This window comes from Hesperophylax consimilis, chromosome 8 (assembly GCF_061612785.1).
Source record: "Hesperophylax consimilis isolate HC1 chromosome 8, BYU_Hcon_1.0, whole genome shotgun sequence".
NCBI classification, from domain to species: Eukaryota; Metazoa; Arthropoda; class Insecta; order Trichoptera; family Limnephilidae; genus Hesperophylax; species Hesperophylax consimilis.
In genome coordinates, this window is record NC_142843.1 from 652486 (window position 1) to 674116 (window position 21631).

General features: G+C 36.3%; 1 protein-coding gene across 1 annotated transcript in view; it reads left to right on the top strand.

Annotated features, from left to right (window-relative positions):
* LOC149421355 (receptor-type guanylate cyclase Gyc76C-like) overlaps positions 1–21631 on the top strand; it is a 161239-nt gene that overhangs the window by 101091 nt on the left and 38517 nt on the right. The window contains exon 3 of the mRNA XM_089634349.1: positions 20510–20729. Within this exon, the coding sequence (XP_089490475.1) occupies positions 20559–20729 (171 nt within the window). The 5' untranslated portion in view covers positions 20510–20558. The remainder of the gene's footprint in view (positions 1–20509; positions 20730–21631) is intronic.

The window sequence follows — 21631 nt, forward strand, 5'->3', positions numbered from 1 at the left end:
ATCCTCGATACTTATCAGCTGCAAAGGATAAACAAAACTTCAATATATACGTAGTGATAGGCAGTGGCGGCTCGTGACTTTTGGGTGTACTAGAATGCTAATATTAAAAATAGCATTTTTGATGTTGACGTAACCAAAAACTTTTTTTTTTTAATTCTTCGTTTTATATGAAGATTTTCAGGAAATCATTTTTTTGCAGTGCACTGCAAAAACTGAAACTTCCCCGTAATCTTCAACAAAAACAGATTTTTCGGAAAAAATCCCTCGCTTTGGACTACCAACATCAATAACTTATCACTCTGTCAACCTCAGGAGTCAAATACAGGATGTCCGTGGGTAAAGTGCATAAACTGCGAGAAGAATATTATTTTTTCTTTCAAACAATTAAAGTTGTTTACCAGAAAACTACCTTAAAACGTTTTAACGTTGGTTTACTTCTACCCTCATGTAGAACTGCATCATCCCCCGAAGTTCGTGCACCGTATCGTACCCCGGACACCCTCATACACCGAACCGATGGAAAAGCAGAATTCTTGAAAAAGACGCAAGAAGCTTTTTAACTCCCAATATGAACAGGAGTATTATCATATCACAGGTACATAATAATCCTTGGACGTTGTTTTTTGTCTCTAATACTCGTAAAAACAAAATTTAATTTTTTTAACTCGATAAAACCCTTTATCTTAATTTGAGAGGTGGGAATGGGGGTATTGCCGTCGCCGGAACCATTTATTGGATAACCAACTCCTCTGTCACAGTCAATCTAAGTGATTCGTTGCGTTAGGTAAATTAGCAGGAGTGTCCGGGTTCATGGGGTGAGGTTGTTCGAGGTCAGCGTGGCGGGCCGGATCGGGAGAGACTGATTGAGAGATACCTTTTGTCCTATCTAGCAGTAGAAGGGGTGGATTCACATTCATTTATACACTGATTTCCAGATTCCTACCAAACCTAACCCAACCCGCGTACCATTTTCCTTCCCAGAATTTCCTCTTCTTCATTTCTTTAAAAATACGCTTCACACAGCATCCACATAGATGACGGGCCCTTTGGGAAATTATTTTCCCCTGGGCCTCTGTGGTAGACAAAAACATCAATTGCGTTTAATTATTTGTTTCCCATAATACGCAAGGAAGTAATGTGAGAATTTGCTGTGAAGTTTGAATTAAGAACAATGCTGCTGGAATTTGAATTTAGAATAGAATACTCACAGTACACAGTGTAGTGAAATAACGTATTTAGTCGACTTCAAACGATAAGGATTTAAATAATTTTATTGACTAAATATGCATAATAAATAAAAGTTATTATGCATATTCAGTCAATATTAAAATTTTCCTAAAACCGGATAAAATGCGGCACGTTTAGAAAAAAGCTCAGAGTTTCCCCGCAGGGATAGGCAGAGGGGACAACTCAGTCTTAGAGCACACTCCTTGCCTCATTCACATTCATACATCGTCCCATACATCTCTTATGTTATTCAAACTCTTGACATGGCCCAACTCAAGAATCGGATCCTCTTGATCGTGCCATGTCTTCCTCGGGCGTCCCCGACTTCTTCTGACGTTCACATTAGCCTCATATATTCTCCTTTCATTCCTTTCTTCGGTTATTTGCTCTACATGCCCAAATCATCTAAGCATCCCTTTCTTAATCTTACTCATTACGATCAGTCTTGCATTTTTTGCGAATCTTCAGATTTCTTACACGATTATACTAGGCTTTACTCACATACGCCTCGGAGATCTCATTTTTACAGCATTCAAGTCTGCTTTCATTTCAGTTCCATGCCACACTGCCACACATAAGTGTAAGTACCAGCACTCCATTGTGGACTGCTAGCTTCGCCTCTTTGGACAACTACAGAAATAATGAAACCGCACATAAAATGTCAAGTAAAATACCATGTTCGATCACTTGTCCGTGTCCAAACCCAATGCACACTGCCCACTGCGCACATACGGACACACGGACACACCTGACTTCTGATGTTAAGAAGTTCTTTTGGACGAATTGAAGATTCCACTTAATGAATGACAATATTTGTCTCTCTTCAAGGTCTAAAGGCACAGGCTACCCAAACTTGAAATGTCCATGATGATTGAAGTGCAAGTTTACTTAAATATGTCCATCTGCGCCTAATTTAGTTTTTACCTTTGCTCCACACAGGAGGCCCTGACAATAATAATTCCTCTCAAGGCCTATGTCATCGGATTGGAAGGAGAGGAAGATCTGAGAAGGAAATGGTTATGATGGGTGGGTAGGAATCAGGGAGTCAGTGTGTCCAGGAGTGACGGACTTTCGAATTCATCCCTCCCACTGCGATGGGTAGAAAGTCCTGCTAGAAAGGTAAAAAGATGTCCCTCGATGTCCAGTCTCTCCGAATCCGGTCCGCCATGCATCAGGTGGGATTATTACCCGCCGCCAAAACCTTGACGATCCTCACCCCACGAAGCCGGGCACCCCTCCCAAGTCACCAATCGTAGCGAACCACAGTGGGCGTTTTGTGGGTTGTTGGGTTGTCTTTCCTCTTTCCATTTTTGTGTTCTATTTTGGTGTCTACCGATTTTCGTACTGTTTATGATGGCGGACATTTGAAATCTGTAGTGGCATTGTTTTACGCAACTGTATTTTGCACGTTTATTTTGTTAGTTTCATATTCAAAATATTGATAAAAGAACATAACACGTTTTTATTAATGGCTGTAAACGTGTATTACTGTTCGGTAATGTGAATTTCGCGTGTAGTTTTTATAATTTGCTAGCGGCAAAGCTATAGGCAAATGAAAGATACCTTCATGTGATGGGTATACATACTCTTGTTTGAGTTGTTGCCATTTTGTTTACTGTTTAGCATGCGATCGAGCTGAACCTCGGCTGATAGACTCGTTCGTCGATGACAATGCTTTTACTATCAACATTTTGGTGGTTATCACGTACGCATATGCGAACATATACATTGGTTGGTAGAGTTATCAGGCATAATTGTAGATGTGTTCAACTGCACGGAATATAGTTACAAGAAGGCTATAATAACATACCTCAGTAATAATAACAATTAAGTTTAGCATAATACCATTATTTTGAGTTCTGTATAATTTTAAATTCAAATTTTAATATTGATTACTGTTTCACTGAATTACGAGTATTATTTTTTTTTTTTTTTAAATATACAATAATATTATTATTGGGTTTATAAAAACAGTTTATTTTTAAACAAGTTCTGCTGTGTAATTATTATTACGCGTGACAGCTGTTTCGCCCTCTAAAGGCATTATCAAACTGTGGGTATTCCACTTACAGACGATACATTTATATTATTTCTATGTAGGTATTTTAATTTCAATTACTGATTTCTTAATACGAGTATTAAGAAATCACGAAATACGAATAAAAAATACGAGTATTATGTTCATATTATTATCAAATGTTTGTAAAAGCTCTTATGGGCGTATAATAAATAGAGATGAGTAAGGTGGGTGGTGTTGAGCGGGAATTTCACTGAGATGAGTCAGGTGGGCGGTGTTGAGCGGGAATTCCACTGGGATGAGTCAGGTGGGCGGTGCTGAGCGGGAATTTCAATGAGATGATTCAGATGGGCGGTGTTGAGCGGGAATTTCACTGAGATGAGTCAGGTGGGTGGTGTTGAGCGGGAATTTCACTGAGATAAGTCAGGTGGGTGGTGTTGAGCGGGAATTTCACTGAGATGAGTCAGGTGGGCGGTGCTGAGCGGGAATTTCTCTGGGATGAGTCAGGTGGGCGGTGTTGAGCGGGAATTTCACTGAGATGATTCAGATGGGCGGTGTTGAGCGGGAATTTCACTGAGATGAGTCAGGTGGGTGGTGTTGAGCGGGAATTTCACTGAGATGAGTCAGATGGGCGGTGCTGAGCGGGAATTTCACTGAGATGATTCAGATGGGCGGTGTCGAGCGGGAATTTCACTGAGATGAGTCAGGTGGGCAGTGCTGAGCGGGAATTTCTCTGGGATGAGTCAGGTGGGCGGTGTTGAGCGGGAATTTCACTGAGATGATTCAGATGGGCGGTGTTGAGCGGGAATTTCACTGAGATGAGTCAGGTGGGTGGTGTTGAGCGGGAATTTCACTGAGATGAGTCAGATGGGCGGTGCTGAGCGGGAATTTCACTGAGATGATTCAGATGGGCGGTGTCGAGCGGGAATTTCACTGAGATGAGTCAGGTGGGCAGTGCTGAGCGGGAATTTCACTGAGATGATTCAGATGGGCGGTGTTGAGCGGGAATTTCACTGAGATGTGTCAGGTGGGTGGTGTTGAGCGGATATTCACTCAGATGAGTCAGGTGGGCGGTGCTGAGCGGCAATTTCACTGAGATGAGTCAGGTGGGTGGTGTTGAGCGGGAATTTCACTGAGATGAGTCAGGTGGGCGGTGCTGAGCGGGAATTTCACTGAGATGATTCAGATGGGCGGTGTTGAGCGGGAATTTCACTGAGATGAGTCAGGTGGGCAGTGCTGAGCGGGAATTTCACTGAGATGATTCAGATGGGCGGTGTTGAGCGGGAATTTCACTGAGATGTGTCAGGTGGGTGGTGTTGAGCGGATATTCACTCAGATGAGTCAGGTGGGCGGTGCTGAGCGGGAATTTCACTGAGATGATTCAGATGGGCGGTGTTGAGCGGGAATTTCACTGAGATGAGTCAGGTGGGTGGTGTTGAGCGGGAATTTCACTGAGATGAGTCAGGTGGGTGGTGTTGAGCGGGAATTTCACTGAGATGAGTCAGGTGGGCGGTGTTGAGCGGAAATTTCACTGAGATGAGTCAGGTGGGCGGTGCTGAGCGGGAATTTCACTGAGATGAGTCAGGTGGGCGGTGCTGAGCGGGAATTTCACTGGGATGAGTCAGGTGGGCGGTGTTGAGCGGGAATTTCACTGGGATGAGTCAGGTGGGCGGTGTTGAGCGGGAATTTCACTGAGAGGAGTCAGGTGGGCGGTGCTGAGCGGGAATTTCACTGAGATGAGTCAGGTGGGCGGTGTTGAGCGGGAATTTCACTGAGATGAGTCAGGTGGGCGGTGTTGAGCGGGAATTTCTCTGGGATGAGTCAGGTGGGCGGTGTTGAGCGGGAATTTCACTGAGATGAGTCCGGTGGGCGGTGTTGTGCGGGAATTTCGCTGAGATGAGTCAGGTGGGCGGTGTTGAGCGGGAATTTCTACCTTATAAGTTATTGCGTAAGGAGTGCATGTTACACGTCGATGTGGTAGGTTTCTTAAAAAAAAACAATTAACGTCGGAGAAAACTGATTATACCCTAAATAATTATGAGGTGTACCCAATCAATGAACCAAGCATTTGATTCCAGAATCTTAATAATTGAATTTATTTGTTTTATTCAACATTTTAAAAACAAAACAAAAGTCATAAAAAATATCATAGTCATTTCACCTCCTTTCCGATCCTAAAATCACTTGTTTTCCACCCAGACAGCTTTCCGTGCAAAAAAATGACTTGACTTAAATTGAAAGACTTGAACACACCATTGCAATTTTTAAGTTTCGGTAAATTTTCAATCCTAAAAGACAATGAACTTTTGCGCTATTCCAATTTCCATTAAATATTGATATGACATATCGCAATGGGTAAAACTTTTTAAGGTGGTGTGATAATATGTTTTTTTTTGTTCGATGACCGCAGCAATGCTTTATCTTGTTCTATTTGCCAACATCGCATGCACCCAACATTGAAGACAGAACACAGATTTCCTCAGTGTTTATGTACACTTTATTGCGTGCCAAACTACACAATAATAATTCTCAGTTATTTTTGGCAGCCCTAGAGGCTAGTTGCTGTGGAGTGGCCGATGGACGCTAGCAGTGATCAGGTCCGAAGAAGAGTGTCGGAGAAAATACACGAATTCTGAGTTCGAGTACATCACCGCACCACCGCGCACCGGTTTTCCGAATCGTGTGATAGTGAATTTATACATTCTCCACCAGAATATTGGTTTGTTCTCCATACCATTTCAACATGTTTACTTATACGATTGCGTTCGGTTGAAATATATTTTCTATTGGGATATCATCAATATATTTTATTAATACTAATGGCATTCGTACGCCGTTTTGTTTTGTTGCGTTATTTTTGTTCGATATCCACAAAACGCCACACTATTTTCCTTTTTGTACGTTGTTATATGTCCATCAGTTATGACAAACTCTATTTTTTTAGACAAGAACTGAATATCGCTTTGTTCTTTGTCCACGATGTTGTCACAACGGGACAGGCGTCTTAAACCACTCGACTTTTGGGACCTTTTTACTAAGGTGACCGGGTATCTCATCAAAATGAAAGTTCAACACACCTACAAAAAGTATAAAAGTCATGAAAACCGATGTAAAAAAACTAGGTTAAATAGGTTACACAGGTTACTATGTAACCTAGTTTTTGTTTCATCACTTTTGATGACTCAATATCACTTTTTTAAAGTGTGTTTAATTGTCATTTTGATGAAATATCATGGACCAAGCCCAACCGGGTGGTGACATAGTTCCCCTGTCTGTAAACTGCACAGGCAGGGACGCTCTTGTGAGGTGTCACATAAAAAAAAATAAAAAAAATAAAAAAAAATGGAGCCATTAAACGTCAATAATTCAATAAATAAGTCAATAAATGTGCTTTTGTCTTCTTTTACTGGATGTATAACAAAGCAATACTAAATATTAATTTTTTGTGATAAAGTTAATTTTGAAAGTTAATTGCAAACAATATAGTTTTTTTACTAAAATACATTTTTATTAATAGATGTATTTTAGAACATTTGTGTTGTTGTTATACAGATAATTTCTTAAACACTATAATATAATATTAAATACATATTCCTGAGGTGATTGCGTTTTTATAATGTCACTCGGCAGTAGCGACGGGCACAATCAATGAATCATCGATGATTTACTCGAACTTTTTGACCATCGAAATATTTTGATTCATTGTCATGGACAAATCGATTCTGTCAAAAACCATTCGAAACCAAGGTCCGAGACAATCGTTTTGAAACGTCATCGAACAAGAGATCGATTCTGTCAGAATTCGTCGACTTCAAAGCAGTCACGTCATTGGTCAGAATTAATTGATATCAAAGCAGTCACTTCATTGGTCAGAATTCATTCGAAAACGTAAATCGATTCTCAACTCCGAGAAACGTCAAACATATTTCGGATTGCTCGTCAAACGATATATTATGCCCTTGGGTACATTGTTTACATAGGTACTACCTAATACGATTCAGTGTGCATTTGGGATTACGAAACTATTCTTTGCTAATTGTTAAATGTTGTAATGTTAGGTATTAGATATTAGCTGTTTATTTAGAATATTAGCTACCAACCGAAGAAGATATTTTAAATTTCACGTCCTATGAAACGCATCAAAATTCGTAGCCGTTCACATCATTATAATAATATTGTGTTGCTATCTGCAATTAATCAATAAACACTATTCGAATGTTTGTGTAAGTAAAACTTTTTCAATGTAAATTCGATATTACCTTCCATATACCTACAAGAACTAGTCGATCCAAAATTATTTTTAATTCCAACAATAATATCAGAACTGAGTCATTTAGAAACTCCCTTATACCTAGATTGCATGCAGTTGGCAATGTTTTCTCAGAAGTAGTAGATGTATTAAACTGCACGGAATATAGTTATAAGAAGGCTATAATAACATACCTCAATCATAAAAATCAATGTTACAGATCATAATATTCTTCTGCGTGGGTCCTATATCATATTTTACTTCATTTAAACTATTTACTCCAGACATCTTATAGTGTTAGCTATCATTTGTATTATTTTACTAAAATATTATTCTTATCTAAAAGTATCATTAAATTGCTGTCAGCCCTGAATTATTAAAGCCAAATTGCAATACCTGCCCAGTTATTCCAAGTAGAATTAATTTTGAAGGTAACAAAGTCACTACTAATTACTCTATTGTAATATTTTTCTAGATTATATAATATGTTAACATTCTGTTAAATAAATTATTATCTGTTATTTATTATAACATTTTATACCTTAATAGAATTTATTTTATATTAATTACTATCTATTATACGATTATGTCAGGTCTTATACAAACCTAGTATTCATTCAACTATTATTACACAAGTCGATGTTTCTTTTAATTGTGTATTGCCTCACTGCACTTCTATTAACAACTGTATCACTTCCAATAATATTTTTGTGTATATACACATATATATATATATGTGTATCTCCTGTGTACCACTGTATGCTTATAATCCGATGTATCATTCTATTGTAAAAGACATTTAAATAAATAAATAGTATCGATATTAATGAACCAATCAAAATATGTCTCTGGACTACACGTGTTCATTTAATTTTAATTGAATGTTACCCTAAGGTTTTTATCCTTAGCTAATTCCCCTTTTAGTTAAATTTGAAAACTTAAATTGACGTTCGATTTGTTTTGATTGGTGAAAACGGTCTTGAATGAAAGAGGGAAGAAAGCCTGATAAGATAGTATGCGAGTAAGTTGTTGGAATGAAGTTTGGTTCGTGGACATGGGACGCGTCCAATGTACTGATGTACGATAAGGTAGGTACTGATATTCCGAGCCCCGAGCAATTTTCGCGCAAACATGAATATAAAATGTACATTTAAAATAAGCATTTGGAAAAGAGGTTAATTGCTTTACTCTTTAGTGTAGTTTTTCATTCGTTCGCGATATATTTATAATAATGTTGTTATCCCAGAAAGCGAGCGGCGGCGGTCTGCAAAGTGTTTATTTGTTTACACTTTTTGTAGAACTTTATTAAATCAACTTATTAATTTTAAATTTGAGGTCAGAATATTCAACCAAACTGAATTATAATTTCTGTATCACAAGGTACAGCAAATGTTTAGTACGTTTGGATATGAATTATTTTATTTATTTCTGTTTTAAATTATAAAATACACGTCACTAAAGAGTTCGATTTTTCATGATTTTATTATAGATAGATTGAATTATATCAACTTATTTATTAATTATTGCTTCCACTTATAAATAACTTCAATCGTGAGATTTCCAAAACAAATATTACCTCTGAATTTAAAAAAATAAATGACATCTGTATTTTGTGTGTTTATGGTATTTTAGATGTATAATGTTGTGTAGGTACTCTAAATATATTTATAAATAAATAATATATATTCGTTTGTTCAAAATCTTAAATCCGAAAATTCATGCAATCAATCAAAAAAATATATATGTATATGTATGTTTTGTTGAAGATGATACTTACATTCAAAACAAATACAAGTTCATTGAACCAGAATTTCAATCACAGACAGACAACCGAAATTACAACGTTTAATGAATCAAACGTCAGTTAAAATGTTACACGCGTAGGCCATTTACCAATTACACTGAAGTCGATTTAAAAAAATATAAATATGTCCGACGAAATGATGCTTAAATATGCGTAAATATTTAATTTTTCCTCCTCGCATTTTCAATAATTGAAACTTCGCTTCATGTTCAGTTTACCGCAAGATAATGAATAAGAATAATAATAATAATAATGGTTGAAATGTGCATTTTAATATCTAGCGTCTAATTTTAGATTGCGCCCAGTTATTTTTAGAGTGAACCGATAACACACGGAACTGGTTCTGAACACAGCAAACACCTCACTGGGCAAGCACTGGTTGGATGATTTAGTTTCATAAAAAAATAATTCCGCATTACTTAATAGCGTGGCTTAAAATAGACCCAATGAAATGGAATGATTGCGAGGCGAGGTTTTGTTGTAAAGACAAAAAATGTGATTGCAGTGTTGAATATCCTTGAGGCTTTGGTTTATCTGCTGTTATTTTCGTTACTGTGCTTTACCGCATTATGGGGCTTATTTGGGTGCACCTTGGGTGCACTTATCGTGTCCTGTTAGCATGCATGTCTATACATAGAGCCTAGAGCCAACATTATTTATCATAGAGGAAGGATTTAACTTAGGTATGGTAGATACCCATGGAAACACAAATGCAGAAAATCGCATAGAAATATAGAAAAAGCTTACAAACGAATGGGCTTCATTGAATATATTATGGCATACGTAAGATCTCATCTCGAATTTGCATCTGTCATTTGGAATCCCCAATACCAAACTTATATTAACCGAATTGAAAATATTCAATTTTTCATTTAAATATCTGTCGTATCGGTTTGAAAATCATCAATGCAACCCTATGTACTCTTTCTGTATAATATCACACGATATAGTATATTGACTCACCAGCTTTGTTAGAAAGGATTGCATTTCGTTTCCCTGAACGCAGTACCAGATCGAATACTGTATTTTATATACAACATTAATCAAAATACGCCCTAAACTCTATATTCGGATGTATCTGCAAAACTTACAATACCCTAAGCGATATTGATATTTTCCATTGCACCCTAAAAAATTAAAATCAAATTCAAACTAACCTTACTATGTGCTTAAATCTAAACAATTCTTTTTTATTGTTCGTCTATTATTTTCTTAACTAATAATTTTAAATATCTACTTTCTTCCTAACCATAAAAAGATCGTAAATGGAACTGGTGTATTTTAAATTCAACTTAAATGTAAAATCAATTCACGTGTTTGTATGTTTCCTAAAAAAACTGAAATAAAATAATTAAAATAGATCACTAAAACATTCGATCGCAAAATCCCGATGGGGATAATAAAATTAGACCAAAAACATTAGGATAAAATGGGTAATGATTACCCGCTTAAGAAATTTTAGACTTTGAATGGGTGTGGGTTAAGTCCTACCCACCATTTTTATTTATTTCTATTCTTTTATATACATTTTACAAAGGTTTTGTTAACACCTCACTAGGAGAACCTGTGGTGATGTGTTCGCATTTATTGGGAAAGTGTTATTATGCCGTCATAAGTAAAAACACATCATCGTCCTTGAGGTACTCAAGGAGGATACTGTGTTATCATCCATGGCGGCAGTAATGTATACATAATAGGTTAATAGTCGTTAATAATTTTGCATATTACATAGACATAGTTTAGTGAAAAGAAAGGGATACTATATGAAGCGTACTTAAAGATACAGTTAATAATAATTATCAGCAGGTTGTTTCTTCAGATTAGGTGGCAAGCAGTTATACAGTTTTGATGGAATATTACAGGATCTTTGTCCGTGGGTGTTTTGTTGGCATTTTAAGGATTAGGTTTGTTAAAGACCTGGTTATTATTGAAGACTCAGATTGTAGAGGAGTATGTAGTTTGTGTTTGAAGGGGTAAAGAATCGACGCTCTAGCATAAAGTTTGAGTCTGATTAAAATCTGATTGATAAAACGTTGAACAGTCTGTAAATTTTCTCAGATTCAGTGTCGTATGGTATTTGAAAAATTAGTTTAATAGCCTTTTAGACTTTTGTGCCTTTTCTAGTGGGTCCGGGAAGTTATTAGTTGCACTTCCCCAAAACAGAGACAGTAGACCATATGTGATTAAAGATTAGGAAAGAGCAAAATAAATCGATCTTAGTATTGTGCGGCGAAGATGTTTTTGATATTGTTTAAGAGGTAATAATATTTTTGAGTTTTGATGTTAATGAGTTAATGTGGTCAGTCCATCGTAGTTTGGATGTTCATGAGTTAATGTGGTCATTATCGCAGTTTTTCATCAAATATTTATTTATTAATTTAAAGCCCATCAGGGCGTTTAAATTAATAAATAAAATAAAAAATATAACGCCAAGATATTTAGTTTGTTTAACATTTTCTATGCTTTCGCAATTGCATGTTGAGGAAGGTTGTGAGCAGTTATGTATTTTCAGAACAAAGTTTCAAAGAGGTAGACCTGTTTGTGTTATACTGTGTGTCATAAATTTAGTTTTTTGTTTGTATTCAGGGTTAGTCTGTTTTTGTCAAGCCATTGTTTGATGATAGCCAGACTTTTTTAAGCTTTAGGGAATGTCTTGAGCCATGTATCAGCTTGACAGAGTATTACGGTATCATCAGCGAATGTCACAATGTTGCTTTCTGTTATTAGTTCGTAAAGATCATTGCTGTAGATAAGAAATAATAGGGGACCTAGAACACTACCCTGGGGCATCCCGTAACTGATCGACAGGGATTCACTTTTTACATTGTTGATAATAACTTATTGAGTTTAAGTAACTTTCTTAAAAAGAATCTCGTGAGATATAGTATCGAAAGCTTTACCAAGTCAGGGTATATTGGAATTACTTTGTTCTTAGAGTCAAGGTTAGTATTAATAATAATAAGATTTTAAATAAGTCCCATTTTCTAAAAACTGAATGTAATCCTATGTCTTTATTATTGCTTCTTCTTTTGAATAATGATTAGTTATGGTTCAAATATTGTTACAATATTCTGTCAAATTACCCATCTGGTAACACATCTAATACTTATTTTACTTTAATTTTGAAATATTTTGTTTTTGTATGTAGAATTACTTTATGTTTGTGATTACTCTTATGTTTGCTTCACTCAAATGTAAATTGTTAACCTCGATACAGGCTTAGTCCTAGTGAGGTTGATTTTTATGTTAAAAAAATGTGTTTTATGTATAGTGAGATGCAATAAATAAATAAATAAAAAATAAAGTCTGTTACTGTCGTTATTGCGTGTTGTGTGTTTCTGTTCTTTCTAAAGCCGGGCTGTTCTTCGATAGTAGATAATTTGTTTCTAGGTAATGATCGAGCTGTTCTTTAATAGCTTTTTCCAGAATTTATTGTTCACCAGTCTATTTAAATTAGAAGGTTACCATTAGAGAAAGATGATATTTATGTCGTGATAATATCCGTGGGTTTCTGTTCAGGAATTAAGTTGGATGCATCACTAAAAATCCGGACGCACGGTGGTTTCAGCTTCAAACAGCAAGTTCGAATGGAATTGCCGCTTTAATCTGTTTTTCATCAATACATTTAGAACTTATGAATAATTCACTTCATTCAGCGAGCTTCTACAATATAAAAGTCGCGAGTGAATTACTGTTCTGTCAGCGTGGCCGCAGAAAACAGGAGTGACCCCCAAACCTGCACATTATTTGAATACAGCAGATTTATAATGATACATGGAAAATAAATTTTATTTCTCTGGGTAACGATTTACAACGGAACATTCTCTTTTATACACGGTGTCCGGAAACTATGTGATCTACATTACATGAAGAACCAGAAACTATGTGTTGCAAGCTGGAAACCGTGGAATTTACATCACATGGAGAACCGGAAACTATGTGATGCAAGCGTGAAACGATTTTTTTTTTAATATTTGAAGGTGAAAAAAATTTCACCTTTTTTTCAGCTTTTAAACGGTTAAAACTTTTTGGAACCGGGTCTACGCTTCTACTCATTTAAAAGACAATAAACATCTGATAGTAACATTAGCGACCCATTTTATAAAATAATCTTAAAAAAATTCCAATTTCGGACACGATTTAATCTATCACCAAATCTCTAATAAAAAAGTCGATAGAGCTTTGGCTTCCTCTTCTGTAGAATGTTGTGGGGCTGAAGGAATCGGATGTGATACCCGAAGTCGATAGAGCTATGGCTTCCTCTTCTGTAGAATGTTGTGGGGCTGAAGGAATCGGATGTGATACCCGAAGTCGATAGAGCTATGGCTTCCTCTTCTGTAGAATGTTGTGGGGCTGAAGGAATCGGATGTGATACCCGAAGTCGATAGAGCTATGGCTTCCTCTTCTGTAGAATGTTGTGGGGCTGAAGGAATCGGATGTGATACCCGAAGTCGATAGAGCTTTGGCTTCCTCTTCTGTAGAATGTTGTGGGGCTGAAGGAATCGGATGTGATACCCGAAGTCGATAGAGCTATGGCTTCCTCTTCTGTAGAATGTTGTGGGGCTGAAGGAATCGGATGTGATACCCGAAGTCGATAGAGCTATGGCTTCCTCTTCTGTAGAATGTTGTGGGGCTGAAGGAATCGGATGTGATACCCGAAGTCGATAGAGCTATGGCTTCCTCTTCTGTAGAATGTTGTGGGGCTGAAGGAATCGGATGTGATACCCGAAGTCGATAGAGCTATGGCTTCCTCTTCTGTAGAATGTTGTGGGGCTGAAGGAATCGGATGTGATACCCGAAGTCGATAGAGCTATGGCTTCCTCTTCTGTAGAATGTTGTTGGGTTGAAGGAAGCGGATGAGAAGACGTATATAAGTACCTGGCTGTTTAAATTTGGCATTCAGCTTAAACATAGCTAAAGACATTCAGCTATGAAAAATAGATGAATCATTTAAATGCGTTAAAGATGGACGATTAATTTCATTCACCCATTTAAGATATATTTCGAGCTAATAATAAAAAACTAATTTTATAAACACCCTAATATAATAGAACTTCCTCCTTCTTCTGGCGCTTGTAAAATTAGATTGTCTGGTTAATTTTAGTTATAAGTTTCTACATATGTAAATATATATTTTATTAAGATAGTAGTTATAGGCCTTAGTCGTAAGTCTCTAGATATGTCTCAGACGCAAGTCACTAGTTTTCACTAGTAAGTCAGTAGTTCTAGTATTAACTGTTTAAGAAATATATTTGTACAGCGCCCTTGAGGTGATTTCTCTCGAAAACGGCGCTATATAAATTAGCCAAATATTATTATTATTAATGCTTTACCCCTCGGTCACGAAGTGATTTACGTTCGCAAACTCCTACATTGATTATTACTAAACCAATTAAATGACTATGATAAATGACGCCCTCCGTCACCCATAATGACGTGACATGAGGTGACTCCAATGAAAATGGCCGAGTTTATTTATAAACATAGACATATTTTACTTATTTTTAAATACATCTATTTCGTTTTTCACTTTTGTTTTAGGTAAAATATGAATGCAAATCTTGGAATCGGAAAATAACCCAATTCCCGATATCTGATCGAGGCAGATAGACTCGTTTTCAATGACAATGCATTCTATCTATCTTTTGGTGGCAATCACGCATACGCAAGCGGACATTACAGCAGTTTATGTACGAAATATTTTCATGTTTTAACAAAAATGCATGTATTGTAGTAAAAAATTTAGTTTTTACCGGTTTGATTTTTGTGATTTTCCCCACTCTAAATAAAGTTTTACATTACATTACAGGACTACAACATCACCTTAGAATGTTTTTAACTAAGTTGTGTAAAATAAGCGCGCACCTAGTTTTTTGCATTATTTATTTCGAAAACTTAACAAAGGATGCAGTGAATGTCAACAACACGGTATTTGATAAAACCACAAGTTGAACCATTGACAAGAATTGCACAAAAATAAACACAAACTACATAATAAGAATAATATTTTATAAAATTTATTATAATGCGTAATTATTAATTATGTTTGTGGGTGTTTATTTTAGCCTATCGTCAAGCTACAAATAATATCTCCGCTTATCTATTATAATATCACTACAAATATAAGTTTAATGATTCTTTGTCTGTGTCTGTCTGTAGTCGGTTCTGTATCTCGTAAAGGCATATCGTGTGTATTTTGTTTTCAATGCCATTTGCACAAACTAAAAATAGACATTCTATAAATAAAGCACAGTTATTCGGTGTGATTGTGCTGTACTGCCTGCGTCGTGCTCCAGGGGTTCTCAACCCACCGCCTCCAGAGGCTCTCAACCTGGGGAGCTCATCTCCAGAGGCCATTTGGTTTGACTGAGGATTTAACCTTCCTACCCAAAAACTAGATTCGACAACTCTACCAACTGAGCCAAATCCCGATTGGATAAGAACATAATTTATTGCATATATTATTAACTGCTGTAATGTTATCCGATTTCAGAGATATGCGATTGCAAGGAAAAGTTGATAGAATGCATGCAGTCTGTTTGCCGAGTTGCAGCTCGATCGGATGTCGGGAAGTGTGTTAATTCCCGATTCCAAGATTTGCGTTCATACATTACCGAAAACAAAAGTGAAAGTCAAATGGATATATTTAAAAATGGTGCGTAATTCAAATCTGGCGCTCTTGTTGAGTCACTGTATACAGGGTGTATCGGCAAGTACCCGGCAAACTTTAACCAGCTATTCCTCAGCACATTTGGAGTAAAAAATGTTATGGGCGCTTTGCTGTCCGGTAACATTTTTTTCCATTAAAAACAAAAATAAATAAAAAAAATCCACACTCCGTCACTGTCATTTGCATTGTTTCTCGCGTTCAACAGCTGTTATTAGCAAGTGTGTCAAAAAGTGTCCTCGCTCTTTCGTACACACTAAATAATAATAGTTCAAAATGAGACGAATGGTGCCGTGCCATTTCGTTGTGATTGTAAAAGCGCGCCAACGTAGGTACGTACGTACATTATTCAACGAAACTCGAACAAAATATTGCCAGATGGGTTTTCAAACTTTGACAAAGGATAAAACATTGGTGACATGTGGTGAAAATATGAATAGTAAATTTTTTATTAAAAAAAAATGTTACCGGACAGCAAAGTGCCCATAACATTTTTTACTCTAAATGTGCTAAGGAATAGCTTGTTAAAGTTTGTCGGGTACGTGCCGATACACCCTGTATTATACTCTCCCATTGGTGCAACAAATGAAACTGATTTGAATTCGTTGTAGTGATTATTATGTATTTGTATAATAAAGGTTTTGAATTGGTATTATGCAGATACTAGACATGGGATTGTTTGAGAAACTTAGGTTTTGTGTCCAGTCCACCTTGGTGTTTTTCCCGATATGTAAAGTGAACAGAACATAATATAATAGTGTCTACTGCAAAGTGCATGAAACAAATTTGCATTGTTTACATTCTAAAGTCGGGCGTGTTGATCGCAACAAATACGCACACTATATAACCATTAGGTGACTAACGCGTGGTTCATGTCTTGTGCTGACAACCATTGTGCTTTATTATATTTAACCACCTTCATCTTGTCTCCAATAAAACACCAATCATCCTGGAAACTAAACAAGACGCGATTGTTTCCCTCCTTCCTGCAGTAACCTGTAACCTGTGATCCGTGATATCTGACAACCTAAAAAGTCCTGGAGTAATTTTATCAATTTAAAGCCGCTTGTACCGTTCCTTGACTCATCAAATACCCAAAAAATAAGCCGTTATAAGTGCATTAACAAGACAAAAATAAATTATTAGATTTTAATGTTATTCTGATATATTGAATTGTATGTTATTTAATTGATTTTCCTACAAAAATAGCTGTATCGATTATTTTTATACATTTTGTCTATTGTGGATACATTGAATATTGAATAGAGAATTTCGGTAGAAAATGTAGATGTTTTTTTTCAAGATTACCTTAATTATCAATCTTTGAACTATTTTAATTGGATATAAAATATTTTCTTATGTTTCTCCACAGCCAATCTCTAAATAGTATAAAATAAAAGTTTAGTTCTTCCGCTTAGTTCTTCTAAACTACACACCGGATTTTGAAAGGGTTTTCACTAGGGATCATCTAGAGAATTTCTTCCGGAAGGTTTATATTATATTTATAGACAGTAGATAAAAGTCTGTGAAAATGTTCTACAGAAATGTATATCTTAAAAAGGCTCACAGAAAAGTCTGCGATGGTATAGGTCTATCTCTTAAGTATAACCCGCAACAACTCCGGGTACACGTTAGCTAATAATACCATATTGTAATGTAGATTGAACGATTGCATATTACACTTTTTTAGATTTTCTAGTCTAAGAATATTTAAAAGTCTTATAAAAATATTAATACTTTTCCGAATTCTTTTGATAAGGTCACAAATATGTGTTTTCCATTTAAATTATTGATCTATATATATCAAGATATTTAATGTTGTAAGTTGGACTAAGCATAGAGCATTCTTGATTGCAATTAGTTCTGCTACATTTACTTTGGTGTATTACAATATTTAATTCTTATTTGAAACAAAAAAAAAAATTTTTTTCAGTGTTTTAAATACTTATCTTCACAATATCTTCTGTCCTTAAGGACGAGATATTTATCGAACTAGTTTTTCAATATATGAATATCAGTATTCGCTAGGTTATTAACAGTGTTCCAGTCAGTGCCTTCAATTATTATGACAGTGTATTAGCGTAAGATATTATTTTACCATTTAGATTTTGTATAAAAATGTCATTAACATAGATGATAAACAGTAACGGAGTAACCCAGGAGGAGTTTGGCATACCTGTACCTCAGGTACAAGTATGCCAAAATTACTTATTTTTTGCTGACTAAGCACCTCGTTGATTTTTACCAATTGGAGGCTTTTGAAAAGGTTCCTAACTACCCATGCTAGGGCTGTACCATTTAATCCAATTAAGAAATTTGATTTTTAATATGAACTGTAATTCCATCAAAGCCCGGTGCAGAACCTCCTTTCATACCATTTATAAAGATACGTTTCGTCCTCCGCGGTGACTTGAAATGAAATTTTACTTTCAGCATTAATATTATATTCTGGAATTGTTACATTTGGGTCAATACGTATATGAGATTTGCAAAGAAGATGTTTAATATATAAGCAGCTTTTAAGGTTTTTTTTTGGGGTTTTCTTTACAACATGATATTTCGAGTTATCATGAATAATAGCACTGATTTCGTTATTCTTGTATTTATTCCTGACAATTATTTCATTTATTACCGTACACACCCATTTACTGTCATTTTCAGCCTGATCCAACCTCTGTTTAAAATAACATACATATTTTTTACGTTTTATAATACGAGTATATGAGTTTGTTTTTATATTCTTTAAAATGATTGAGTAAATTTTTATTTATTTGGTTGTTTAGTAAGTAGTTAGCCTATAAAGAGCTTGCTTAATTCCTACAAATACAATGAACCCATGAGTAACCCACGGTTTTCGAGTAACTAATGTAATTGGATATTTTTTCTTCAAACATTTTGCAACAATTATTGACATCATGGCATTGATATAATTTACTCCAATTTTCTGATTCTAATTTATATTTTAACATATCTATATTTAGTACATTTTTTGAGGAATTATTTTGTTTGATTAGTGGCAATGTTGGATTGCTGGATTTGTAATTAAAAATACATGAATGACAGCTGATATATATTTTGGATATCAGAAATATTTGTAAAGATATAGTCTAAATATGACGGTCGTTGACCTCTAACGTTTCTAGTATATGAATTTATGCACGATAAAGAATTGAGTTCCGCTAACATGTTGAGATAATTATCTTTGTCCTTCCTAAAGTATTCATTTGCAATATTTAAATTCATATCTCCGGCAATAATTTTTTAATTATCATTTTTATTTTCGTCTTTAATTTCAATACTTAATAAATTAACGTTACTAATTTTATTTGTCTCTTTTACGTCGAGTACATTATACATATTGGTTTGATACAAATATTCCTATACCAGAGTTTTTGTTTAATGTTGTTGTTGTCACATAGCAGGAGTACCTACCCCGGAATATTATAATTCAATTCGCCAGCAGAATGCGTTTCTGTTAACACAATGCAGTCCGAGAAATAATTTAATGTTTTTTATGATGTTATTTACTTTTCCATGTTTTTGCTTCTAATATTTACATTCAATAGGGGAAATCCTTTATCAGAACAAATTAAATTAAAATCTCATATAGAGTTACATAATTTGTCGTAGAAAAATCATTCGGTTTAAAGTTAAAGTTTAAGGAAATTAAAATTACCATATTTACTCACATAGTCAATGCGCTCTCTAGCAATGTTCGGTGCTCGATATTTACTCAGCATTTTACTGACTCAGCTCGATATTGCTTCCACCAAATTGCACAAGGCAGACATTGATCTCCCTCTTTGGCGAAATCAGACACGCTTCGATTTTTGAGACGTTGAAACTGACCAAGTTGGCCTTACCCCAAGCACGTAACTTGTCGGGGTGATGGTCAACATTTTGTCTCGAAACTTCCCGAGCTGTACGGTCATCAAGAGTGGAAGGGGGCCTGTCAAAAAGATAACCCTCGTGAACGGTGTTGTCGTCAGCGTAGCAATGAATTGGTGAGCATTCGTTGGTTTGCAACAAAAACAGCGTCGGCGACAGCACAGATCCTTGTGGCACACCCGCATTGATTTGGTGCGGAGAGGAAGAAGAACCGCCAGGTACGGCTTGAATTGTTCTTCCTTTGAGAAAGTCTGCAATCAACTATGCAGGATTGGGTGGATCCCATAAGATGGTAGACCCAAGGCCGGCCCTGAGTGAAATGGCGCCTGGCACGAGTCATTTTTTTTGTAAAATGAAACAGTGGACGCCGATCACAGTTATCAATAATATTCGGTTGATTTGTATATTTGTGTAGCGAGGTTTATGTGAAAAGTAATCTCAAGGGATGTGTTAGAACTGTTAGGTGCAAGGTATTATCAGCGCCTTGACAATCCGGCGCCCGGAGCGGACTGCTACAATTGCGCCCACATAGAGACAGCCCTGGTCAAGCCTTACTTGAAATCGCACCTCAGTTCTGTCCGGCTCGGAAGGACCAAACCATTGAAAATCTTACCTATACCTGCTTTACTGACTGTTGTGTGTGTTTGCATGTTGCAGGTGGGCATCTGTCGGTGGCGATAGTGGAGTGGGAGGGGGGCGGGGCGGCATGGGGCGCGCGGGGGGGCTGGCGCTGCTGCTGGCGCTGCTGCTGCTGGCGCGCCCCGCCGCCCCCGCCCGCACGCGCCTCACCGTGGGCTACCTTACGGCCGCCAAGGGCACCCTGCGCGACCGCCAGGGGCTCGCTATCTCGGGGGCACTCACCATGGCTCTGGATGAGGTACGTCAAATACTAACATCAAAAACTAGTTTATCGACTGAAACCGAAACCAAAACCAAAACTTCGGTCGGTCACTATTAAGAATGGAATCTAACAAAAGTGTTAACACGGGAGCCCACTGTGTTTGGTCGTGTTGCAATGAACAAGACATAATAACACATATGTTGTATTAATTTCCACAAATAGAATTCGATTTCCCAATTCACATTGCTCGTTCGTCCACTGGGTGAAATATTATAAATAATTTCTTATCGCAATATAGACTAAACCATCATATATGATTAACGAGTTGATGAACCTTATCCACCCAGTATCCTAAATAAACTCACGTTTTAATAACATGCTATCAGCCATATTGATTATATAGTAAATAATATGCATACGGTTCATGATATTTCGTGCTATCATTGGCCTATCAATCATTTGATTAAAAGAGAAAGATAAGCTTTAATAATGTTGTACTTTGTTTAGGAACCCTCTGGATCCGTAATCCTGGATTGGCTGTAAATGAACTATTCCTAATAGATGTTGTGAAACAAGACTAACTTATCATACACAATGTGCCCAGAGATGTATTTCGGAGAATTATTAATAATTCGTATTGCATTCCATAGAATTCACGTTAATGCACACTAAATGAAGGAAATAGTACCTATGAGCATGTTTCAAAATAATTATGGTCAAAACCCTTGATTACATTATACAAGTCTTTTCCGGATTGCGGATCGTGAACCAGCAACGGGCCACGAAACCAATATCCTAAAAATCTGTCAAAAATCCACATGTTTTGGTTGGTATTTTCTTTTTTTTTTAAAGTTGTATCGGGACTATTAAATTGTACAGAAAGTTGAATCAGAACAATTCAATTCATCGAGACGAACGACTTGCAGCATCCCTAACAA